This window comes from Oncorhynchus keta, chromosome 14, assembly GCF_023373465.1.
Source record: "Oncorhynchus keta strain PuntledgeMale-10-30-2019 chromosome 14, Oket_V2, whole genome shotgun sequence".
In the NCBI taxonomy this organism is placed as follows: Eukaryota; Metazoa; Chordata; class Actinopteri; order Salmoniformes; family Salmonidae; genus Oncorhynchus; species Oncorhynchus keta.
This window is the reverse complement of record NC_068434.1, coordinates 34,019,740-34,046,984: the sequence shown is the minus strand read 5'-3', so window position 1 is coordinate 34,046,984 and position 27,245 is coordinate 34,019,740. Positions and strand designations below refer to the sequence as shown.

The 27,245-nt window shown below is 42.6% G+C and overlaps 1 protein-coding gene across 1 annotated transcript in view; it reads left to right on the top strand.

Annotated features, from left to right (window-relative positions):
- The window catches only part of LOC118393269 (LIM domain kinase 2-like), a 34,136-nt gene extending 13,401 nt beyond the window's left edge, over positions 1-20,735 (top strand). Inside the window, exons 3-16 of the mRNA XM_035785801.2 lie at positions 2,562-2,697; positions 7,891-8,000; positions 8,447-8,635; positions 9,062-9,167; positions 9,733-9,947; positions 10,089-10,275; positions 12,110-12,196; positions 13,032-13,163; positions 13,897-13,953; positions 15,907-15,972; positions 16,730-16,907; positions 17,026-17,081; positions 17,286-17,443; positions 17,701-20,735. Coding sequence (XP_035641694.1) covers positions 2,562-2,697; positions 7,891-8,000; positions 8,447-8,635; positions 9,062-9,167; positions 9,733-9,947; positions 10,089-10,275; positions 12,110-12,196; positions 13,032-13,163; positions 13,897-13,953; positions 15,907-15,972; positions 16,730-16,907; positions 17,026-17,081; positions 17,286-17,443; positions 17,701-17,905 — 1,882 coding nt within the window. The 3' untranslated portion in view covers positions 17,906-20,735. The remainder of the gene's footprint in view (positions 1-2,561; positions 2,698-7,890; positions 8,001-8,446; positions 8,636-9,061; positions 9,168-9,732; positions 9,948-10,088; positions 10,276-12,109; positions 12,197-13,031; positions 13,164-13,896; positions 13,954-15,906; positions 15,973-16,729; positions 16,908-17,025; positions 17,082-17,285; positions 17,444-17,700) is intronic.
- The last annotated feature ends 6,510 nt before the right edge of the window (positions 20,736-27,245 follow it).

The following is a 27,245-nucleotide window of genomic DNA, read 5'->3' as shown; positions in this document are numbered from 1 at the left end:
TTTGTTCATAGCATTGTTGGAGGACCAGTCCTTCCTCTCACCTGAGACAGATTTTTCTCTTTTTTTTTCCCTTCCTGGATAAGAAATGGCACCCGTGTTGTTTACTCTGCTGATTGAGGTGTTTGTAAGGTCAGATAGTCTAAAGGCCAAAACAACGATTATTTCTTCAGAGACATGACTGTAATCTTCAGTTATCTGTCATCCCCTACACTGGGATTGACCACCAATGTTTGTCATGAGGTATTGGGTTGTTTTGGAATGACAGGGAGGGAGGACACAGTGACTCAACAGGGACCAGCCAAGGTTACTTTGTTCAGTTGTTTACCCTGCAGCATACCTGGAGCCCCTGTGAGACTCGTCTGTCCGAGGCACCACATTCTTCACACTTGTCGCGTGCGTGTTTGTCAGTGTAGTTCGTCGTTGCCTTCTGTTTGTTTCCGTGACTGTTATAAAAACAGAGCTGCAGGGGCTGCTCACAAATACTCCCATACAGTGCATGCCTAGCAAACAGACAGCCATGAGTACACAGACAATATGCAGGTAGGACACTACTACTGACCACAGATTGGCTAGCAGACTAAACTGTTGTTCAGAGGAGAGTATAGAGGAGGAACAAGACTCTTGTTTTTAAAATGCAGTTCCTTTTTTTGTCACTTGTTTAGTCTCGTTTTGTAACCGGGGCGTATTGTCTCGTCAACATTCTGTCAGAATGTTGATCTTTATCTGGACAGCCTTTCAGACCACCTCTGCTTTTCCACATAATCCCTCTGTGCACAGGAAGGCCCGGAAACCTCCTTTTCACTCTTTTCCTGCTTACCTATTCTTGCTTTAATTTCTGTGTGTGGGCTGCATTTCCTCACACAATGTACCAGAAGCTATTAACCACCTCTGTAAGGTTTACCCAGTAATTAACATTGTGTTAAAGAATGAACCATTGTAAAAGGGAATTGATTTACCTAATCTCCAGGAGTGGATTGTCTCTCCAAAGGCTGATCAATTGGGATTAGCTCTACTGCAGGGTTCAGAGATCACTGTGATCCACAGACCCAGGCCAGCAGTGGGCAAAACTACAGCAAATCCCCAGACCGGCAGGTGGTTGGCATATTTGTTAAGACTGTTACCTCAGTGTTTGTCTGTTGCCAGTGTACCGACTGTTCTCCATATGAATATCAGTCAGTATGCAGAACTGGCAACCTCTTCTTCACAGGGAGCTGTCTGTGTAAGTGGGTTGCCAGTGTAGTGCCTTCATCTCTTTGACAGAGGTGTGGAATTGATTGTGTGCCTGACACAGCTTAACGTGGTGCCACCATTTTGCATAACCTGTGAAACTTTCGGAAGGTGCGCTCATAGCCTGAAGGTGCTCTCTCTGCAACTTCAGCATTCCTAACTCTGAACGTTTCGTGACTAAGTCCGAGCCATACTTTTCTGCCTGATTTGCCAAGTTTCACACCAGTCAAGGATGTGGATCATTCCGCTCTTGAGTAGTGGCATGGCAGGATAATTGGTCTAATCATTGTATTAACCACAATTTAAGTTGATACCCCTTCACCGGGCTGTAGGGTTTCTGTCAGAAAGGTGCTGCAGCCTCTCCAGAAACATCTGGAACACATTAAGATGCTGGAATGTGGCTGTGGACAGGGAGGGCTGAGGGCAGTGTTTGGTGTTGGTTGCTGGTATTTAGTACCAGGTTAATGACCATTGTTTCCCACCGTCTACTGCTTATCGCTTCATTCTTCTCTGAAACCACATCCCTCCGGTAGACACTGTGTGTGTAGTCACTAGTCACCCTGTTCTCAGTGTTGCCCACCTTGTGCTGGAGCACACCAATGAGACGTGACATGTCTCAGGAACAAGGTAGCCGACTTCTTCATCGTACCTGACGATCAGAGACGAGTACATACCGTCCTTCTAAAGAAAGGCCTGAAGCAACCGCTGCACTCCAGTGCAACATGGGAGTGGAAGGTATTATGTTCACCAGTGTCATTTCTCACATGATGAATGGCTTCTGCTGCACTGTGTCTAATGTGCCAGTTCCTCTCATTAAAACATACTTTTACCTCCACACTCACTTTGTTGGTTGAGGTTTGGTTGAGGGAAAGTTTACAGACAAGTCTGGTTAACTGTTTTGGCGTTGGTTAAACTATTTCCCACGTTACCTGACTTCGATCGCACACTAAGCATATTTGTCTTTGTCAAATGCTGTTTTCTTTCAGGGTCTTTTTCAAGGTATCTCTACTCTAGCTTTGTGTCTTGTTTATTTGTTTCTATATGTGTATGTCAAATCTCTCAGTTCAGTCAATACGTGAACGCTCACAGACTCCTTCATTGTTTGAGAGTGGACTCTCTGCTCAATTGGAATCTTTCAGGAATCTAACACAAGCCTTTGAGATTGTCAACTTGTCTTTGAAATAATGCACCCAGGCTTTGTAGTGAGTCTCCTTTGAATGGCCTTGAAACAGATTGCTTTACGCTTGATATGGTCTCCACTGAAAGGATTTGTCTGTCCACTCTACTCCCTTCATTTCCTGCAGAGGTCATGAAGTGTGTTTTCCCATCCACAGGTGCTCGGAATGCTGTGACCACCTGACCAACTGGTACTATGAGAAGAATGGCAAGCTGTACTGCCGTAAACACTACTGGGAGAAGTTTGGGGAGCTGTGTCACGGCTGTTCTCTGCTCATGATTGGACCTGCCATGGTAAGTTGCCCCGTGTGAAATCAAGATGAACCCTGGTTGGCCCAGGATCCAGAGTATCAGGTATTATGATGCAGTAGGCTTCTAGCTTGGTTCACTTGGATCTCATGGAACATAAACAGGACAGTGTTGGCGAAGAACCGTTATTAACTGTGTGGTTCCAGCCCTGGTATGTCAGACCGTATACCCCGGGTATGACAAAACATTTTATTAACCAGTTTATAATAGCAATAAGGCACGAGGGGGTGTGGTATATGGCCAATGTACCGTGGCTAAGGGCTGTATCCAGGCACTCCGCAATGCGTTGTGCTTAAGAACAGCCCTTAGCCGTGTTATATTGGTCATATACCACACCCCCTCGTGCCTTATTGCTTAATTATAAACTGGGTGGTTCGAGCCCTGAATGCTGATTTGGCTGACAGCCGTGGTATATCAGACCACGGGTATGACACAACTTTTATTTTTCCTGCTCTAATTACATTGGTAACCAGTTTATAATAGCAATAAGGCACCTCTGGGGTTTGTGGTGTACATGGCCAATATACCATGGCTAAGGGTTGTGTCCAGGCAATGACAAAGCTGTACATTAATATAATATTTGAATAATAATTAACTGTCAAGGTTACCATTGTATTCAGAGGTTAGATGTGTAGGGACATACTAAAATAACACCAGTTCACAGTGAATCACTGTTCTTTTGATTTGAGTTCAGGGGGTTGTGGTCTAATAGGATCTGTTTTTCCTCTATGTACACAAATGATGGAACTGTCAGCTTTACCCCTGCCCCCTGTCCCCTGTCCCCTGCCCCTCATCTGTGTTGTAACAAACATCTCCTTGGTGATTGTGGTCAATACTTATGTACAGACGAGGTCATGGGGGCTGGGCTATGGCTCAACAAGTAATCACCCACACTGAGCAGCCATACTTTGCATCCTGGTTGCTTTGAAAGATCGCCAACTGGACCTGAACCTTCTCTCTGAATCTGTGGAAGTTAGGTTCCCCATCACAATGTGTGTATTAGTTCGGTCCCCCATCATGGCCCTGCTCTGATCTCTGTACAGTCTCCACAGTTCACTTCCTCCAGCACAATCTTTGGGGTGAAAACTGAGAACATGGAGTGATTTTGGAGCCAGTCCATCACCTGATTCGGTCCACTGCGGTGGAAAGTCAATGGATACTACGCACACTGCACCACCAGACCACCACACTGTTTATTGGGGATGGTTTTTGAAAGATCGACTATCTGTTATTAAGGGAAGGTTAGAATGGTTATGGTCTACTGCGATTGTCAAATCTATGTTTATCTTCCAGGATTAGACCATGAGCTCATGGTTATGATATGGAAGAGTCACTGAAGGCTGGATATTGGTTAGCTTTCTTGTTTCATCAGTGCTATGGAATGCCCATGCCTCATGCATGGGGTTGGAGTGCTGTGGAACTTCATTTTAACAGTGTTATTGGCCCAATTTAAATCAGGTCTAAATTAAACTGCTGCTGGCACAAACAATTGTTGGTCACAAAAGGATGCTTTCTCTTCAACTGGATTAAAGGGGGTCCCAAAAGTATTCTTTTTTTAGAGCAAGAAGTTTGCCAGTAAGCAAAACACACAATGGGCCTTTCTATTTGTTCTTGGCCACATTGGCTCTGAAAGCGAGATGCCAAGTATTTCTGGCAGAGTTGAATTGGCAGGCTTCTCTTAGATAGCAGCCGAACCAACACAGCGTAAAATCGTATGGATGTTGGGTCTTTCAGGAGAGGAGAGCAGTGTGGAGCAGGCAGCTACTTATGACCGTTGTGTGTTTGATGGGCAGGTTACGGCACAAAACTGCATTCAGTTCTCCTAATTAGGAGATCGTGGCATGACATTTGTTTTCTTCAGTTTTGCTTACTGTAAAACGCGTTTCACAGTTCTGACACGTTGTAAATCTGACACGTTGTAAGATCCTTTTTTGTTCCCTTCTATTTGGATGAGATGGGAAAATCAACTCAAGTGTGTTGTGTAAGAGACATTTCCTCTGGAGTCATGTTGGTCATACACACACACAAACGCACACTAGCCTAGCCTCCCCTCTGAGAGAGCCTGCACACACACAGCCACCTATGGACTATGACACAGCCATGTGTGTCTAGCTGTGGCTCCTTCGGGCTGTTTCTGACTGGGGTCAGTGTGGTAATGCTCCAGCCTGGAGGGTGGGAGGCACAGCCACAGATGCACACATGGCTTACATCACCCTGCCTAATCTCACTGCTGCCTGCAACGGCAACAATATCATTTCCCAACAGTCTTACTCATAGCAGCATACAATGAACAGCAGGGGGGTAATGGAAAAGGTTATCCTACTTCAAAGACTACAGGTTTTCATTAATATCTTCACATTCCTTATACGTTATTCCCTGTTTGAAATCATCTGGGGAAGAGCTTGCGTCTTGGCACAACAGTCGTAAGACTCCCCTGGAAGTCTTAATACTGTAGATTATCTCCCCACACTCTCCAGGCCTCATATTTAGGTTTTCCAGCTGCCTGCCCGGCCTTAAAAAGAAAGAATTGGGGGAGCGGTTGAGGTTTTATTGCCACATCCACCAGATAATTGCAGTTGAATGTGTTATTTTACAGGGTCAGCCATAGTAGCACAGTGCCCCTGGAGCAAATTAGGGAGAAGTGCCTTGCATAAGGGCACATCAACAGATTTTTCACCTTGTCGACTTGGGTATTCGAACGAGCGATCTTTCAGTTACTGGCCAAACGCTACAGTGCATTTGGGAAATATTCAGACCCCTTGACTTTTTCCACGTCTTTTGTTATGTTACAGGCTTATTCTAATATGGATTCAACTGTCCCCCCCCCCCAAATCTACACAAAATACCCAATAATGACAAAGCAAAAACAGGTTTTTAGAAATGTTCGTAAATGTATTCAAAAATAAAAAGTATTCAGACCTTTAACTCAGTACTTTATTGAAGCACCTTTGGCAGCGTTTACAGCCCCAAGTCTTCTTGGGTATGACCCTACATGCTTGGCACACCTGTATTTGGGGAGTTTCTCCCCTTCTTCTGCAGATCCTCTCAAGCACTCATGTTGGATGGGGAGAGTTGCTGCACAGCTATTTTCAGGTCTCTCCAGAGATGTTCGATGGGGTTCAAGTCCGCGCTCTGGCTGGCCACTCATGGATATTCAGAGACTTGTCCTGAAACAACTCCTGCATTGTCTTGGCTGTGTGTTTTGGGTCATTGTCCTGTTGGAAGGTGAATCTTTGCACCAGTCTGAGAAGCTGCTCCGGAGTGCTCAGGACTTCATCAAGGATCTCTCTCTGTATTTTGCACCGTTCATCCTTCCCTCGATCCTGACTAGTCTCCCAGTCCCTGCCTCCAAAAAACATCTCCACAACAGGATGCTGCCACCACCATCTTGGTTTCATCAGACCAGAAAATCTTCTTTCTCATGGTCTGAGTCCTTTAGGTGCCTTTTGGCAAACTCCAAGTGGGCTGTCATGTGCCTTTTACTGAGGAGTGGCTTCCGTCTGGCCACTCTGCCATAAAGGCCTGATAGGTGGAGTGCTGCAGAGATGGTTGTCCTCCTGGAAGGTTCTCCCATCTCCACAGAGGAACTCTGGAGCTCTGACAGAGTGACCATTGGGTTCTTGGGCACCTCCCTGATCAAGGACCATCTCCCCCGATTGCTCAGTTTGGCCGGTAGCCACATCTAGGAAGAGTCTTGGTGGTTCCAAACTTCTTCCATTTAAGATTGATGGAGGCCACTGTGTTCTTGGACCTTCAATGCTGCAGACATTTTTTGGTACCATTCCCAGATCTGTGCCTCGACACATTCTTGTCTCTGAGCACTATGGACAATTCTTTCGACCTCATAGTTTGGTTTTTGCTCGGACATGCACTGTCAGCTGTGGGACCTTATATAGACAGGTGTGTTCCTTTCCAAATCATCTTTCCAATCAATTGAATTTACAACAGGTGGACTCCAAGTTGTAGAAACATCTCAAAGATGATCAATGGAAACAGGATGCACCTGAGCTCAATTTCGAGTCTCATAGCAAAGGGTCTGAATACTTATGTAAATAAGGTATTTCTGTTTGTTATTTGTAATACATTTGCAAAGATTTCTAAAAACCCATTTGTGCTTTGTCATTATGGGGAGTTGTGTGTAGATTGAGGATGTTTTATTTATTTAATCCATTTTAGAAATAAGGCCGTAACGGAGCAAAATGTGGAAAAAGTAAAGGGGTCTGAATACTTTCCGAATGCATTGTATAACCTCAGGAACCTCTGCTATGGCACAGGCCCTGTTTGTACTTGTCCTTTGCTTTAGAGGGTGAATACTGGGGATCGGGTAAAAAAAATAATCAATACAGTAGAGTTTTGCAATTTGTTACATTTATTTTTGACTATTGATTCTCCCCTCAAAAAAAGGTAGTTTTTGCTAGGTAGTTGACGTTAGCTAGTCGTTAGCTACTTCAGTATTTCTCCTATAGCTTGGCCTCAATCTTCTTAAATGCTGAGGTAACATGTTTTCAGCACTTAATTTCCCCCATGACTTATCAAAACTCGTTTTTATTATGACTGTCGATTGTCCCTTCTGCAGCAGAGACATAGTGAGCAATATGTTTGGAACATTGAATCGCAATTCAATCTCTGTATCAAATCGCAATACATTTTGAATCATGATAAATTGTGAAATGTATAGAAGCACAATGCATATCGTATCGTGATATTGTGTGGTCCCTGGAAATTCACAGCTATAATGGATAAGTTGATTTAATTTAGCATGAGCGCAGGGCCAACAGATTGGGAGTGTGTTAGTAGATAAAAGGGATAAAAAGTTGATGACCGTAGATAAAAAGGGAATGAGTAAGCGAGAGGGTGTGAGGAAAGTTAGCGAGGGTGTGAGGTGAGAGTGTCAGCTAGGTGTGCTGTGATTGGAAAAGGCAGGGCTTAGGAGCTGGGAGGTAGATGACATCATAGCAGATTCCAGACAGGCTGAGAGTGGAGCAGCTGTTACTGACTGTGTTACTGCCACAAAGAGAGGACAACACACACACCAACACGGGACAATACAGAAAACCACACAGTGTACAACACAGCTCAGCCCAGCAGGATCACCCTGAAGAATTCTCTGCTTGGACCTGGAACACCATGGGAAAGATCAAAGCCAGGAGACAAACTCACCTTTATCTGTTCTTCCAGGTGGCTGGAGAATACAAGTATCACCCAGAATGCTTTGTATGTCTGAGCTGCAAGGTGGTCATCGAGGACAGAGACACCTACGCCTTGGTGGAGCGATCCAAGCTGTACTGGTGAGGGTTGTTTTACTATCTACTGCTCACAGAGTTGTTGGTTTTATTTGTTCAGATTCTGTTTGTAAGTATGGTGTTGGGTCAGTTGTTGATAGAGGCAACTAGGGAATGTGGTGTTTGTTATTGCAAACTGTCAACATCACTCTTTCTGATTGATCTTTTAGGAATCTGGTGCGTCTATCACACTGTAGAGTCCCCTCTATAGTCTGACTCTCTGCATACCCCTCCTTTTTCTCCAATAAAACGTTATTGTTCCCCAAAGGGAAATTATTTAGCAGAAAAGTACTCAGATGAAAGTTGGAAGAAAGTAGAATAATTTGATGTTTAAACACTGATGAACACTTTTGAATACTTTAAGAACTGGTAAGAACTTAAAAAACATAATTATCCACAACAATACCCCTTATTCCTTGTTTGTTCTCTCCTCTCTCCTCCTCCCGGTGTAGTGGGAAGTGCTATAAGCAGGTAGTCCTGGCACCCGTGTTGGAGAAGCGTTCGGCCGACTCGGCCCTGGGCTCTCTGCCCCACACGGTCACCCTCATCTCCATGCCCTCTGCCACCAACAGCAAGAGGGGCTTCTCTGTCTCTGTCCTAAGAGACGTTGCCAGCGGCTCCTCTAGCGTTCAAGTCAAAGAGTGAGTGGATTGAACTGTCACACACAACTAGTGAATCTGTACACCCTTCACTATCTAGGCCTGAGTGGGACAGGGTGAGTCGTGTTCTGAAACGGATTATAGGTTTGCTGAAATAACAAGGCATTAGTCCTGATGTGTGTACATTACTAATACGATTATGTCATCTGGATTTAAAAGTTAAACCCCACATCTCTTTACTTTGGTGTTTATTATAGTCTTGATCCAGGTCAGGCAAAGGAGTCTCTCATTAGCTGATAGATGTACGAGATGTTGTGGACAGACGGACACACCCACCTCTATTGTCCAGGTGCTCACTGCTGATTGGTCAACAGAACCAGCTCTCCGTTGACAGACCTATATGGAGTCATAGTTCATTCTGATACTGGTGCTCCAGACTGACATGGCTATGTGCTGTATTTCTCTCAGGGTCAGAGGAATGCATATCAGCCCAGAGGTTCGGAATGCCATCCATGTTGGTGACCGGATCCTGGAGATCAACGGTCTTCCAGTGGGAACACTGATGGAGGAAGAGGTGAGTTGCAGGATCCAGCTTTTGACAGTACACTGAATAATAAAACATTGAAACTATTCAGACTATTCGGTTGTGACCCAGTGGTGTATAAAATGTTATTTGAAAGTATAAAAGTATTTGTTACTGTTACTCTAAAATAGATTTCGGAACATGTGGTCTTTGCATTCCATTCATTCTGCCTACATTTAAACATTCTTTAGCTGGGAGAGGATGGCATCTGAAAGGACTCCAACACACAATCTCACAACACACCTCACTCAACCATGTTCATTCCAATGGCGCATTCACTAATTACATTTTAGTTCCCACCTTTCCTGTTTGCAACAAGGTGCATTCCAATTTAAATTGTTTGGCTTCATTCAAGTCATGTAGTTTAAGTTAATTTGATAGCTCTTCGCGTTGTCAGGAATCAGGATCCTTTTCTCATTGGAACCCTGCCTAGTTCTAATTCCATCCTGTGTTCTGTATAGGCATACCTCTCTCATTAGTGTTGCTTGCTCATGTTACTATGTCAGAGAGGACTTTGGCCTAGCAGATTATGTATTCTGATTGATTTATGTTTCAGGTGGAGGACCTCATTCATCGGACTAGTCAGACGCTGCATCTGCTCATCGAGTATGATCCAGTCAGGCAGCGGTTGGAAAGGCTCAGACTGGGGTCCTCGCACAACCGCTTGGGGGTCCCCGCCACCTCCCGCATGCGCCTGTCTTCGCCCTCTGACAGTGTCCTGGAGAGGACAGATCTGGTGGATGATGCCACCCTAAAGAGGAGGTCTCTAAGGTACAGCTTAACCAGCCAACCTTGGGAGAGAGAGAAAGTCTAAGCATTGGGGCAAAAATTGAGAGATACAAAGTTATTTATTTGTTCCAGTAGAACCTGATCAATGTCTTACTGACCTTTGTTCCTCTCCGTTAATGGAAGGCGTAGCAACAGCATCTGTAAGTCCCCTGGGCCAGCCTCCCCTAAGGAACACCCTATCTTGACCCGGGACATCGGGCGATCTGAATCCCTGCGCTCCTCCAGCAGCTGCTCTCATCGCATCTTCCGCCCCTGTGACCTCATCCATGGAGAGGTGCTGGGCAAGGGCTTCTTTGGCCAGGCTATCAAGGTCAGCTTTTCACTCAAAAATCAACATATTTTCCACACACATCTCACTCTGTATTTCCATACCTATTTGCTATAACTTTAGCCAAAGCCTAAAGGAGTGCATGTGTCCACAGGCATAGAAGGAAGCTAAAGTAATTCCACTGCCTAACAATAGTATAGCACCCTTTGCTGCCTCTAACAGCCACCCAATCAGTTGGCTGCCTGTTCTTAGTAAACTGATGGAGAGTTGTTTGACCAAATACAATGCTATTTTTCAGAGAACAAGTTAACTACTGAATTTCAGCATGCTTATAGAAAAGGGCACTCAACGTGTACTGCACTGACTCTGATAACAGCTGATTGGTTAAATATAAAGCTGTCCCAACCTAAAAAACAGTATTGGTCAATTGAGTCATCTGTTCTTTCGACTCAATCGATTGGTCTACATTTTTAAATGTGCATTTTTCCATACATTCACACCCTGTGTGTTTTAATAAAATCACCTATGCACTGCGCTTGTCTGATGCTTTAAGCACACTGTTTGATGAAATGATTAAGGCACAAATGACTCGAGGGAGCCAGAGATCAAGAGCCCCCCCCCCACAATTGTTTCTGATCTGTGTGCCAGTTATGATTTTTATATGCGAATGTTTGTGGAACCATTTAATTTCAGTTATAATAACGTGTTTTTGTTATTTTGACAACGAGGTAAAACCAATAAAAAAAAACAATACAAATATTGCAGGTATAAAATATCCTGATATAAATAAATAAATAAATAGCCACTTAATCAAATTGGCTATGCGTGCAGGTTTGTTCATGTTCTTCAATCGCATTAATCTCTGAAAACATACTTTAAGAAGCTACATTTTATACATTTTACGCGCAGGCTAGGTAGCCTATAGGCCTTCGTGAATTGATAGACGCAAACAAGTTATGAAACATTGAATGTACATGAATTGGCAGGATAGTTCAATCTGGAAGCCACACTCCCCTTCTTGACTCAACATTTTAAATGATAGGCCTACACATGATCTTCACACATACTCTAGGCCTAAGGAATACTCTCACAGACGGTGTCAGGTTCAAAGGAGTAGCCAATTATGGAAAACCAATGCAATTTCACTTATTTTCTAAATTTGCTTGGTGTGCCAAGGCAAATAAATACCCTCGCGGCACGGATGCCTGTCTTAGTGATGTTCCATTCCCGTGGCCTCCGCAATGGATTCATCCACTGAGACGGGTATGCCATGATTTTGTCTTTTTGTGACTGCTCGACTAAACAAATCTCAATCAACAGCCTATCGACCAAACAATCGGCCAGTCGACTAAATGGGGTCTAGTTAAAATAAATGTAGTTAAAAGTTATTGATAGTTGGCCCTAGTTAAAAGAAATTGATAGTTGGAGCTCTGTTGTTAGAGTTCAGTGCAGCCTTTGATGTTAATGATCATAAATTGTTATTGAAGAAACTCACTTGCTATGGCTTTCCCTGCCATCCCATGGTTGGAGAGTTCTCTAATAGAACCCAGAGTGTTCTCCATTGGAAGCTCCTCTAACATAAGATACAGTGCATTTAGAAAGTATTCAGACCCCTTGACTTTTTCCACATTTTGTTACATTACAGCCTTATTGTACACACACACTTTTTTTTGTTTTGTTTTTTGCTTTGTTTGTATTTTAAATTTGTGTGAATGTCCATGTCTGTCAGTGTCTGTGATTTATTGTCATGTTTCGTTTTTTTGTGGACCCTAGGAGTAGCTACTGCTTCCACAAAACCTAATAGGGATCCAAGTAAACAAATGACTCTCTCACATCTACACAGATGTCAGTGTTTTGTTTTTCTCCATTTTGACAGGTGACCCACAAAGCCACTGGTGAGGTGATGGTGATGAAGGAGCTGATTCGCTGTGATGAGGAGACCCAGAAGACCTTTCTAAAGGAGGTCAGTAGACTAATCTGGTTGTACATTGGGCCGTGATTTATTATACCCACAAATGAGAGCTTGCCAAATGTCCCTGTATTTGCTTCATAGATGGATTCCTTTAGGCCAACCTTATTATTTTTGTATGCATTTGCTCCAGTCCTCAGAGGGAAAAAATAAGCTTGGTATTTTTTTGCAAAGATAAAATATCTCCAATGTGGAAACTGATTACTGTGGTGATAAACACAATGTAATTGTGAAAATTATGATAATGCCCTTGTGTAAGAGCTGTTTGGAAGAAGAAAAGAATTGCAGTTTCATTATGATCTGGTGGGATGGAACTTTTGACCCACATGTCGTCACAATTTGATCTGCTTATAATATACCAATGCTAGACCATCCTATCAGCCAATCAGAGATGTGTATGTAAATATCTTGACATTTCTTTCCTGTTGCCCACACAATCAGACTGAGCATTTCAAGGGCCAAAGGAGGCTCAGGGAAATAAATGAAAAAAATATATTTCGGAGTTTATTCGTTAAATAAACACACCCAGTGAATTTAATAGACATACAGTGAACATAAAATGACAAAGACTGCATGGTGGAGGCTTTAAAGGAAAACTCCACCCAAAAACTATATTTTGGTATTTGTTTCATTAGTCCATTGTTGACATGGTCCCAAAATGTTTTGCTTGTCAGCAATCAAGTTTTCAAGATATGTAACTTTCAAAATACAGAAATCCTCCCAAAATGATGCATTTTGCATCATGCAAAATGTGTCATATGGGGATGATTTCTGTATTTTTGAAAGTTACATATCTTGAAAACATACCTCTTTCTTTCTCTCTCCCCAGGTTAAAGTGATGAGGAGTCTGGAACATCCCCACGTGTTGAAGTTCATCGGCGTGCTATACAAGGACAAGAGGCTTAATTTAATAACCGAGTTTATCGAGGGAGGCACACTGAAGGATTTCATTAGAGACATGGTGTGTTTCAACTAGTTAAATTCACTTCACTCTCTTTATGCTCTCCCACTCCTCCAAAATAGAATTAATGTTGGCCTTGGGTCTGCTGTTAGTGTTTTCCTTAAAGGAGAAGTTATTTTTTACAACAAATCTAAATATTTTATGTAAATGGTATGTTATAGAAGGTTAAGACACCTTTTTGGTGATTTCACTTTTTATTTTTTATTTACTTACCCCAAACAGCGAATCACTTCCTCATTCTTGTTGTTCGGTATAGGGGCCTGTAAAAAAATGTGTACATGGGCTCCAAAAACACCAAAATACGTCCTTTTGGAAACAGCAAAGCTCTCAGTATATTGATACGGGTCTTTTAAATGTTATACACATTAAATTGTGACATTCCTAACTTTATCCGCAACATTATATTCAAGACCTGCATCACTATACTGAGAGATTTGCTGTTTCTTGTAGGACGTATTTCAGGGCCCCCATACTGCACAACGAGGGTGAGGAAGTGAGTCACTGTTTGGGGTAAGTTTCTCAAAAACAAGTGATATTGCAAAAAAAAAAGGTGTTTGGACCCTAAAATGTCATTTACATTAAAAAAATTCAAACTTTTCCTTTTATGGGCCTGTGCTGTGTGGGACTGGGACTCACTGACCTCAGCTAAAGGCTGTTGGCTCAGTGGTGGGCTGGCTGGCATGTCAACCAGCAGACCTATTCATTTAGTTCTTTCTTCTCTGGGTTGTTATAGGACCAGTTTCCATGGGAGCAGAGGGTCAGCTTCGCTAAAGGTATTGCTTCTGGAATGGTGAGTTGGTGCCTTCCAGGGATATTTACCATTGGCGGTAAAACACTGTCCATATAGATACTGGCTGCTTTTTGTTCAGCTGGACTAGCCTCCAATATGTATGGTGGTAGTTTAACACAATGCATTTAAAGGTACAGTACCTTTAAATTTTGGCAAATTTATTGTAAATTAAAAACAGAAATATCTCATTTACATAAGTATTCACACACCCTTGACCATCCGCTCAAGAACATAAATTGTCCCGTGGCTGAATCTAGTTGATGATCCCTGTTCTACAGGCTTGCTTCCTTTTCACTCTGTCATTTAGTATTGTGGAGTAACTACAATGTTGTTGATCCAGCCTCAGTTTTCTCTGATCAGTCTTTAAACTGTAACGGAGTTTAAATGTATTATAATATAATCTATTACAATCTATTTCTTTTTTTATAAAAGAATGTCTTAACATAATTCCATATGGCTTAAGGTGTCGTGTGTGTGTGTGTAGGCCAGTGACGCAACATTTCAATTTAATACTTTTTATTTATTTTTAATTAATTTATTTTTATTTTTTGAATTTGACCCCCTTTTTCTCCCCAATTTCGTGGTATCCAATTGTTAGTAGCTACTATCTTGTCTCATCGCTACAACTCCCGTACGGGCTCGGGAGAGACGAAGGTCGAAAGCCATGCGTCCTCCGATACACAATCCAACACAATCCAACCTGGAAGCCAGCCGCACCAATGTGTCGGAGGAAACATTGTGCACCTGGCAACCTTGGTTAGCGTGCACTGTGCCCGGCCCGCCACAGGAGTCGCTGGTGCGCGATGAGACAAGGATATCCCTACCGGCCAAACCCACCCTAACCCAGGCGACGCTAGGCCAATTGTGCGTCGCCCCACGGACCTTTCCGCCACGGCCGGTTACGACAGAGCCTGGGCGCGAACCCAGAGTCTCTGGTGGCACACCTTAACCACTGCGCCACCCAGGAGGCCCGTTAATTTAATACATTTTAAATTCAGGCTGCAGCACATCAAAAAGTCAAGGGGTATGAATATTTTCTGAAGGCACTGTATTTGTTTGAAGTCTAGCCTTTGACGGTTTCGTTTCAGAGACAAATAATCATGTTTTGTTGCAAAATACTATACATATTTCAAAGGTTTGGGTTCAATTCAAAATGTCATTGTTTTTGAGAAAAAAGCTAAACATTTTGTCCATTTGTGCTAACATAATTGCAAAGGGGTTTTCTAATGATCAATTAGCCTTTTAAAATGATAAACCTGGATTAGTTTACACAACGTGCCATTGGAACACAGGTGTGATGGTTGCTGATAATGGGCCTTTGTACGCCTATGTAGATATTCCATTAAAAATCATCTGTTTCCAGCTACAATAGTCATTTACAACATTAACAATGTCTACACTGTATTTATGATCAATTTGATGTTCTTTTAATGAACAACAAAAAAAATAGCTTGTCCTTGAAATACAAGGACATTTCTAAGTGACCCCAAACTTTTGAATGGTAGTGTATATCCCACCTTTACACAAGGTGATAAATAATTACATATTTTAATAAAGAACTGTGCAAATGATACATTTGTGACATCAATATTTTAAAATCTGCCTACTTGAGGCAGGGATTGCCCTTGCTCATGGGTCATACTGGAGTGGTTGGGGCTGGGCAGTGACCAAGCATATGCTCCAGAGACCTTACGGTCTGTCTTAGCCAACAGTGGCATGCAGGGGCCTGCATGTTTCCCTGGAGACCAGCTCAATGCTGACAGTAATCCTAATTGTCTTTCCTTTTCCACAGTTCCACCACAGAAACACAACTATGTGGGGCAACAAAAACAAATGTATATTTTCCCACTCAAGGAATTGTCAAATGATGAGGTTTCTGTCTCTAATATGGCGTGTTTGCTTCCCTTTGTGGATGATTTGGTTTGTTTGACTCATATTTCTTCTTTATTTCAGGCCTACTTGCATTCAATGAGCATCATCCATAGAGATCTTAACTCTGACAACTGCCTGGTGAAACTGGTAGGTGACCTGTCCTGAATTGTACATTGCATGCAAACTTGGAAATAGATGTATAGAGGAGCAGTGATCCCTTCCCAATTTTCGTGATTTTAATTTACAGAAACACCATAAAGATACTAATCCAGACTCATTATCTCAAATGAATCATGAAGTCATTGTTTCTCTCTTATACCAAAGTGTTCCTAAACAGTTAAAGCTAGATGTACCTTGGGCGTACCGTAGGTTATTGTTTCAGATGAGCCTGGGGGCAGGGTGTTCTAGAGCATGTTTTGTTGTTGTGACAGGAGTCTGTTACTGAGCCAGTGCGGTCTTGTCGATACAGGCCAGGGTCTGGTAGAGCTAGGTTCTATTGTAGCATCCGAACACAATTTACAACAACATGTTGTGTAAGTAGTAAAGTACAGGCTTATATAGATCTTCACTGATCTTTCACTGTATGGCAACACTCAATGAGGTGTAATGAGTCTTGTCTGTTATTTCCATTGAGGTGGCATCTGTATAATTGTCTCAGTTCAGTGACGTTATATACAGGAAGACAACTCCTTTTTTAAATTTGATACACATTTCTGGTCATATTTCATTGTGATTTATTTATTTTATTTGTCAATGACTTTACACACAACAAGCAAAATCCATTGAACAATCTTATTTTATTGTTGACCCATATTGATTGAGGTATGAACAAAACACCTACCACTATTACATTGCCACTTCATATGCTCTTGACCTCTGACTTCTGACCCCTGTCCTCCCTCAGGACAACACAGTGGTGGTGGCAGACTTCGGCCTATCCCGGCTCATGGTGGAGGAGAAGGTCAAGCACCCTCCCCCAGAGAAACTGGCCAATAAAAAAAGAGTGTTCAGGCGCATTGATCGTAAGAAGCGCTACACAGTGGTGGGGAACCCCTACTGGATGGCTCCAGAGATGCTGAACGGTGAGCAGAGCAGGAGGACCCAGCGTGGAGCTGTGGATCACACGGATCAGTCACTTCAACACGTCTTTATTCACTCTATGCTGGTCTGTTAATTCACTTTCTATTTTGTCATCCTCAGGTAAACGCTATGATGAAAAGGTGGACATTTTCTCCTTTGGAATTGTGCTTTGTGAGGTAAGAATGCCATTTTTAAAGTCTTGCTTTTTATATTGACAGTATTAGGCTATGAGCTGTATGTTGAATTGAAGGATACATTTTGTGCTTCAAAGTTAGGCTAATATAGCTTCAGTATTATTTTCATCAGTTTGATTTGTCCAGTGTTAGTCAGATACTGTAATCTGGAGTGTGGATCCATTCTTAACTCTGTCTCTGTTGTAGATTATTGGGCAGGTGAATGCAGACCCAGAGTGCCTTCCAAGGACCTATGACTTTGGCCTCAATGTAGACAAGTTCATGGAGAAGTTCCTTCCTGATGACTGCCCACAAGCTTTCTTTGCATTGGCTGTGGCTTGTTGTGACCTCATCCCTGAAAACCGGTGAGTTTTATACAGTATCTTATGGCTTTTCACTCTGAGTAATGTATTACAGTTGAATCTGTTGTATTATCTAGATTATATTTGTATGCTAGTGACAACAGCTATAGTAGGCATGTTTACAAAACATTCTGTAATTGAAGGCTCAAAGGCTCAGGCTGCCTTCCCAGGGACACTCCCTCATCCTGACCTGCCTGCCTAGCTACATTCCTGGTTGTAACCTCTAACCCCCCCTGTGTCTCCCCCCACTCCCTCCCTAGGCCTGCCTCCCAGAAGCTGGAGGACTGTTTCGAAGCCCTGCACCTCAACCAGGAGATGGGCATCCCTCTGCCAGCCGAACTGGAAGAGCTGCACCAGAGACTGTGTCGACTCCACCCCCCCAAAGACAGCTCCTCTCCGTCCCAGTCCACACCCCCAACGCCAGCCCCTGCTGAGGATCCCAGCCTGGCTGACAACAGCACCTAGCCCACCTTCCAGGAACACCGTCTGGACTGCTGCACTGGATGAGGAGTGGGGAAGACGGACCTAACTCGTGCCATCTGGGAACTGGATACCCTGAGCTAGCTGGACAAAAAACCCAAACACCAGGACATGCAGGGTACACATATATTTTTACCATACTACCAGAACATGTTATGTGGTGCACTGTCTCTATAAAATGAGGAATCATATTGAGAGTGATCTTTCCACAGCATTTAATATCAATCCCCACGTGAAAGCTGTTGTGTTTTTCACTGGGTTGTTTTTTTTGGGGTTGGTCTGAAGTTGAAGTTTGCTGAGTGTGGAATGTAGAGATGAGACCCAGCCCATGAGAAGACTCCTTCAGCAGGCAGGCAGCAGCAGAGAAAACAGATGTGTGACAGACTGGCTTGATTGATGACTGGCTCAGAGTTAACGCAAGGCAGGGAGTTTGGAGTGAAGTTTGTTAACCATCAGGAGGACATGTCTAAGGACAAAACGAACACTCTCTGAGGAGGCCAAGTCACATCAGTCAGAGAAATATGTGGAGCTGTGTCAAATGAATGTTATGAGCTCACCGACCAGAGAAATAGTTGTTGAACAGTGCTTCACCTTGAGGTGTGACTGTCTGAGGTCCTTGATCTTAGAGAGAACTTTCAAACTGATGGAATCAGATCCACTCTACAACCGTTAAGTGTAATCATGTGCACTCATCCTTTAGTCTTAAGGCGTCCGCATGCTTTCCAGCCAAAACATTTCGGAAGAGTTTGTGCATATATATATTATGACATTCGGTGAGGTTTTTTTTTCAGATGTGATTGGTCAAAGGTAGGGATTCTTCAATAAAGTCTTTGTTGTCATTCAATGAGAGACAACGCGTTTTCATGAAAATGTTGTCATGAAAAAATACAGCTCCAAACATCTTAGTTAGATGTAAAATTGTGCAACTAAAATCTCTAAGCAAAAACATAAAAATGAATGACAGATTTCTTGAGTTACCTTCGATTCATTCTGACTACTTTGATGAAGTGTATACTGGCTACTACGTCTCAAAATGGACAAACGGTACTATTGCCGCTTTTTTTCTTGTTTTTCAAGCGAAGGTCTTTTAAGGGAGTATGCGAGCACACTTGGTTCACCTAGCCGACTTCGACTAGCTAGCCAAGCTAAAGCATGCTGATGCCTTTGTCAGTGGAGGGTTTATGGGGCATATACCGACTTAAGTTACTGTAGAGGGTGGTAATGTTTGTGTATAGATTTTCTTACCATTCGCTAAATGTTTTCATTCCACTTAATTAACTACATATGACTTTGTTTATCTGTTCATTTGCAGTCATAGACAGATTTTAAATTGAATTGTGATTTGGGGATTTTTAGAGCTATTGACTGATTTGGAGTTTTTAGAATGAAATTAATACGGTTGTTTTCACATGTAGCTAAGCTAGCACACTTTCAGAACCAGACCGGTACCTGGTGCTTGATGTTAAAGGCCCAACGCAGCCGTTTTATATCAATATCAAATCATTTCTGGGTAACAATTAAGTACATTACTGTAATATATTTCCATTAAAATGGGCAAAAATAGCTTTTTAGCAAAACTATTTCTCAAGCAAGAATTTTGCTAGAACTGTCTGGGAGTGGTCTGAGTGGGGAGAGGAAAACTAGCAGGTTATTGGCAGAGGTTTGGAACTCATTTCACCAATTTACTGAATGATGTCACCATGGAAAGCTGAAACTCTCACCCATGCAAACCTGCTGATTAGAAGGTTCTGTGTAGATTGTATTTTCAACCAGCAACTATCAGGAAATTATATTGATCACGTGTTCATTTCAGCAGCTGTAGGACAATTGTTCAAAACACAGGAAAAACAGAATTTGGACTGCACTTGGCTTTAATGACTACTCAACATAGCTCTGTATGTGCGTCAGAATCTCAGCTGCTGATTAGACACTGAACATGTGTAGTAAATGGAGCTCTGCTCTCAAAGGCATTGTACAACTTACTAAAAAGTGACTTGTATAAATAAAATAACTGGATTTATTTGTTTTTGTGAAGTTTGCTGTAAGAAATGTATATATGAATCTATCTGAGAATCAAGGGTTTATATATTTTGTTTAGACATTTTGTACAATATGAAGATTTAATAAACTTTGAGGTTTGTTTGATAGCATAATCTTTCTATGGTACTGACTTGTACAAATTGTAACCACTATCATTTATATCACCATAGTGTTGAATTAATTTAATGAATTAAACAATACCATTTTGAAAGCAGTTTTTTTTTTGCCTATGGTGCTAACTTTACAAACAACATTATTTACCTCCCCTCCCCTTGTAAATGGAGGTAGATGACCACTAGAGGGTGGTTTTGTGTAACTTTGCGTCTCTAATAGTCTAATTTAATTCCCAGTGAGCATGACTCATTCTCTTAACAGGAATAGCAGGTTTCAGCTAAATTACGTTTTAAATGGAGAGAAATGTGGTGAATTGGGATTGTGCAGCAGAGCATCATGGGGGATGTATGTGTTGAGCTAATCACGTTCTATATAAATGTTTGAACTGCATTTCTGTCTTCCGTCTCATCATTGTTGAATTGTTTTTAGACGTGGTTATGAAACCCATGAGACAAAACAAAAGATCTGTACCTACAGTTTTTACAAGTTTAACATTTTCCGTGGTACAAGAATGTGTAGTGCAATTTTGTTTTAGGTGAAGGAACGGCAGTTGAAAAGTTGAATAAGCCTTTCATTATATACTGAACAAAAATATACACGCAACATGTAAAGTGTTGGTCCCATGTTTCATGAGATGAAATAAAAGATCCCAGAAATGTTTCATATGCACAAAAAGCTTATTTCTTGAAATGTTTTTGCACAATTTTTTTTACATCCCTGTTAGTGAAATTATGTCATTGTCATTTGCCAAGATAATCCATCCATCTGACAGGTGTGGCATATCAAGAAGCTGATTAAACAGCATGATCATTACACAGGTGCACCTTGTGCTGGGTGACAAAAGGCCACTCTAAAATGTGCAGTTTTTTCACACAACGCAATACCACAGATGTCTCAAGTTGAGGGAGTGTGCATTTGGCATGCTGACTGCAGAAATGTCCACACTTGCCAGAGAATTGAATGTTAATTTCTCTACTATAAGAGAAATTAACATTTTAGGAGAATTTGGCAGTACGTCCAACCGGCTTCACAACCACAGATCACATGTAACCACACCAGCCGAGGACCTCCAGCTTCTTCACTTGTAGGATGGTCTGAGACCAGCCACCCGTACAGCTAATGATACTGGGTTTGCACAACCAAAGAATTTCTGCACAAACTGTCGTCGTTCTCACTAGTGTCTTGACCGGACTGCAGTTTAGCTTTGTAACCAACATCAGTGGGAATGGTCACTGGCACAATGGAGAAATGTGCTCTTCACAGGATGATTCCTGTTTTCAACTGTTTCAGGCAGTGGCGTCATGTGACCGAGTGGTTTGCTGATGTCAACATTGTGAACAGAGTGCCCAATGGTGGTGGGGGTGGGGTTTGTTGTGGGCAGACATAAGTCTTTGAAAGCCAAGTTAACAAACAGATCACCGACCATTTCAAATCCCACCGTACCTTCTCCGCTATGCAATCAGGTTTCTGAGCTGGTCATGGGTGCACCTCAGCCACGCTCAAGGTCCTAAACAATATAACCGCTATCGACAAAGACAATATTGTGCAGCCGTCTTCATCGACCTGGCCAAGGCTTTCGACTGTCAATCACCACATTCTTATCGGCAGACTTCACAGCCTTGGTTTCTCAAATGACTGCCTCTCCTGGTTCACCAACTACTTCTCAGAGTTCAGTGTGTCAAGTCGGAGGGCCTGTTGTCCGGACCTCTGGCAGTCTCTATGGGGGTGCCACAAGGTTCAATTCTCGGGCCGACTATTTTCTCTGTATACATCAATGATGTCGTTCTTGCTGCTGGTGAATCTCTGATCCACCTCTACACAGACAACACCATTCTGTTTACTTCTGGCCCTTTGGACACTGTTAACAAACCTCCAGACAAGTGTCAATGTCATACAACACTCCTTCCATGGCCTCCAACTTCTCTTAAATGCAAGTAAAACTAAATGCACGCTCTTCAACTGATCGCTACCCGCCCGCCCGTCTAGCATCACTACTCTGTCCTGACTTAGAATATGTGGACAACTACAAATACCTAGGTGTCTGGTTAGAGTGTAAACTCTCCTTCCAGACTCGCAGTAAGCATCTCCAATCCAAAATTAAATCTAGAATCGGCTTCCTATTTTGCAACAAAGCCTCCTTCACTCATGCTGCCAAACATTCCCTCGTAAAACTGACAATCCTATCAATCCTTGACTTCAGGGATGTCATTTACAAAATAGCCTCCAACACTCTACTCAGCAAACTGGATGTCGTCTATCACAGTGCCATTCGTTTTGTCACCAAAGCCCCATATATTACACACCACTTCGACCTGTATGCCCTCGTTGGCTGGCTCTCGCTTCAAATTCGTCGCCAAACCCACTGGCTCCAGGTCATCTATAAGTCTTTGCTAGGTAAAGCACCACCTTATCTCAGCTCACTGGTCCCCATAGCAGCACACACCCGTAGCACGCACTCCAGCAGGTATATTTCACTGGTCATCCCCAAAGTCAACTCCTCCTTTGGCCGCTGTTCCTTCCAGTTCTCTGCTGCCAATGACTGGAACGAATTGCAAAAATCACTGAAGCTGGAGTCTTATATCTCCCTCACTAACTTTAAGCATCAGCTGTCAGAGCAGCTTATCGATCATTGCACCTGTACACAGCCCATCTGTAAATAGCCCACCCAACTACCTCATCCCCATATTGTTATTTCTTTTCCGCTCCTTTGCATCCCAGTATCTCTACTTGCACATTCATCTTCTGCACATCTATCACTCCAGTGTTAATGCTAAATTGTGATTATTTCGGCACTATGGCCTATTTATTGCCTGACCTCCCTAATCTTACTACATTTGCACACACTGTATATAGATTTTTCTGTTGTGTTATTGATTGTACGTTTGTTTATCCCCTGTGTAACTCTGTGTTGCTTTATCTTGGCCAGGTCGCAGTTGAAAATGAGAACTTGTTCTCAACTGGCCTACCTGGTTAAATTAAGGTGACATTAAAAATAAATAAGCCACGTACAACGATCAAAATTGCATTTTATCTATGACAATTTGAATGCACAGAGATACTGTTACGAGATCTGAGCCCATTATCGTGACATTCATCCGCTGCCATCACCTCATGTTCCAGCATGATAACGCACGTCCCCATGTCACAATGATTTCCTTATATGAACTGTAACTCAGTAAAATCTTTGAAATTGTTGCTTGTTGCAATTATATTTTTGTTCAGTGTATAATACGCATATAACGCAACCTCTGCCTATGCCCAAACGTATCGTATAAATAAAACATTCTATTTCATGGGAACATGCATTTAGATCTTCTTGAATTACTGTTTCATGAGCGTATTAGAGCAGATGGTGTTAACCATCTATTGGCCTTTCTTGTATTTTGGTTTCATTCAAGGCATACTGTATAGTCTGCCTCGTGGCGCGCTCTGAGTTTTGACACACACAAAAAAAGCTTCAGCTAACCATCTGTCAAGAGAATTTTCAATCCCAATGATAACTAACGATCAATAAGCTTTGACCAATTCCCCCTAGGTTGTAAGCTAGGGTTAATAAGAATTAGGCAAAGACTTTGTTGTAGTTTATTCAAGAGAGCGCTCTGACGTCCATGATACAAAGACATTAATTTTACTTGCTCCCTACTTACGCACATACCTCCACACAAACAGTAGATATTCTACGCATATACATACACACGAACAGTAGTGAATTCTCACCACTGTTTATCACTACCAAGCCGACAGTTCCATTCTCCCGAGATTAGAGGAACCTTGAAAAGGACTCTATGTCCTATCATAAGTTTCTCAGAGTTCTAGCCAGATCGGGTCAAACACAGTTGAATTGTTCTGTATTTTCTTAGACACACACACACACATTTCTCTACCAAACCTTATTGGACTTATGTTTAGTACTTTAATCATTCATTATACATGCTACATAAACTAATAATCACTAATTAGTTACGTTTCGGGGTGGGATTCTTTAATCATTACCTTTAAGCATAATTCCCTTATCAATATCCTAAAATCTCATTAGCAATGAGGTGTTATTAACAATAATAAGTGACGAGTATGACTATAAGGGACAGGCAACAGATCTTGATGAGATCTCATTTTAAGAGATTGGAGTACACTTTGTGCTGCTCTCACAATGATGTTAAAGAAAATGAAGGTTGACATAATTGTCCGTAGAGCGGCACAGATTTGGGGAAGTGTACCAAAAAATGGCTGCAGCATTGAAGGTCCCCAAGAACACAGTGGTCTCCAACATTCTTAAAATGTATGAAGTTTGGAACCAACAAGACTCTTCCTAAAGCTGGCCGCCCGGCCAAACTGAGAAAACTCTCCAGAGTTCCTCTGTGGAGATGGGAGAACCTTTCAGATCGACAACCATTTCTGCAGCACTCCACCAATCAGGCCTTTATAGTAGAGTGGCCACATGGAAGCCACCCCTCAGTAAAAGGCACATGACAGCCCGTTTGGAATTTGCCAAAAGGGACCTGAAGGACTCAGACCATGAGAAACAAGATTATGTGGTCTGATGAAGCGAAGGTTCACCTTTCAACAGGACAACGACCCTAAGCACACAGCCAAGACAACGCAGGAGTGGCTTTGGGACAAGTGTCTGAATGGCCTTGAATGGCCCCGCCAGAGCCCGGACTTAAACCCGATCGAACATCTCTGGAGAGAGCTGAAAATAGCTGTGCAGTGACGCTCTCCATCCAATCTGACAGAGCTTGAGAGGATCTGCAGAGAAGAATGGGAGAATGGCATACAGATATTTCAGTTTTTGGTCAGAAAGGAAATTATGTCCAAAAACAGATTTGTGTTCACAGCAATAGGTCGCAAACTGCACTTGGTAATGAGCTTAACACTGTGCCAGCTTGTGATAAATGTGACGTTATCACTGAGTTCTTAAAGGGACAGGCTTTCTTACATATAAACTCAGCAAAAAAATAAATGTCCCGTTTTCAGGACCCTGTCTTTCAAAGATAATTTGTAAAAATCCAAATTACTTCACAGATCTTCATTGAAAGGGTTTAAACACTGTTTCCCATGCTCGTTCAATGAACCATAAACAATGAATGAACATGCACCTGTGGAACGGTCGTTAAGACAGTAACAGCTTACAGACGGAAGGCAATTAAGGTCACATTATGAAACCTTAAGACACTAAAGAGGTTTTCTACTGACTGAAAAACACCAAAAGAAAGATGCCCAGGGTCCCTGCTCATCTGCGTGAATGTTCCTAAGGCATGCTGCAAGGAGGCATGAGGTATGCAGATGTGGCCAGGGCAATAAATTGCAAAGTCCGTACTGTGAGATGCCTTAGACACGCAACAGGGAGACAGGTTGGACAGCTGATCACCCTCGCAGTGGCAGACCACGTGTAACAACACCTGCACAGGATCGGTACATCTGAACATCACACCTGCGGGACAGGTACAGGATGGCAACAACAACTGCCCAAGTTATACCAGGAACGCTCAATCCCACCATCAGTGCTCAGACTGTCCACAATAGGCTGAGAGAGGCTGGACCGAGGGCTTGTAGGCCTGTTATAAGGCAGGTCCTCACCAGACATCACCGGCAACAACGTCGCCTATAGGCACAAACCCACAGTCGCTGGACCAGACAGGGCTGGCAAAAAGTGCTTTTCACTGGCGAGTCGCGGTTTTGTCTCACTAGGGGTGGTGGTCAGATTTGCGTTTATTGTTGAAGGAATGAGCGTTACACCGAGGCCTGTACTCTGGAGCGGAATCGACTTGGAGGTGTAGGGTCCGTCATGGTCTGGGGCGGTGTGTCACACCATCAACGGACTGAGCTTGTTGTCATTGCAGGCAATCTCAAAGCTGTACGTTACAGGGAAGACATCCTCCTTCCTCATCTGATACTCCAGCATGACAATTCCACCAGCCATACTGTTCGTTCTGTGCGTGAATTCCTGCAAGACAGGAATGTCAGTGTTCTGCCATGGGCAGAGAAGAGCCCGGATCTCAAGGGTGAGGGCTAGGGCCATTCCCCCAGAAATGTCCGGGAACTTGCAGGTGCCTAGATGGAAGAGTGGGGTAACATCTCACAGCAAGAGCTGGTAAATCTGGTGCAGTCCATGAGGAGGAGTTGCCCTGCAGTACTTAATGCAGCTGGTGGCCACACCAGATACTGTTACTTTGGATTTTTAATTCATATACAACTTTCTGTGCTTGTCAAAGAACAATGCCTGGACTAGTTTATGTGGATGCGAATAGATTTCCAGTGTTGTGCTTCGTTTGACAGTGTAGCGTGCGTATGTTAATCTTCCTGCCAAGTAGTGACGGGCCTTTCAGTGAATGAAATAAGCGGGAGATAGGCAGGACTTACCAGCTATCAGTGTTGGTGGCTATGTAAATGTAATCTGACACCAGAGTCACTTGTTTCTACAGCTCAAAAACCCACTAGCTGGGCTGAATAGACTGGGATACAGAAGCAAATAAAAATTTGATAAAACAAGTCAAATACACAGACAGGCCCTAAATTGACAGTCCCGTTTATTGTCAAACATATTGACTTATGTTAAGTAAAAGGCACTGATTAAATGTCTAGTAGATGGCTATTGCCTGACCTATGTGTTATAAAAGCCAATCTAACAACTTGTTAGGCTATATTGCAAGTAGCCTAGTGTCTAAATGTTCCACTGAATCTCCCTTCCTAATTAACCTACCTAGGTATGAAATATATTTCATACAATATACGGCCAAAATACATGATCTGTGTCAGTGTGCGTGTCTGTTTTCTTCCTACCTCAGCTGCACCACAGCATCTGACCTGAAATTTCTCACAGACACACCACTCGGACCAGCAGAACCAGAATTTTTAGCAAATAAGTCGATTATTTTCACACATTTAGCAACGTCGGTGTCAAGCACTTTTTTTGGTCTCTAACTTTTTCGGCACCACCTTTCCATTTTTCTGTTCTGAATGAGTGACTGATAGAGTCATGGCAGGTCTCACTCTCTTTAATGATGCTCGTTTAACTTTGAATGTGAATTTGAGCTACCTCAGCTCAGCCAATCAGAAAACTGGGCCGACCCATCTTGTTAGAGTGGCCGACAACAGAGAAATAGCACAAAAGTCCATTATTGTATTTTTATGTATAATTTTTTTGTTAAGTTTTATTTTGTCAATTTCGACC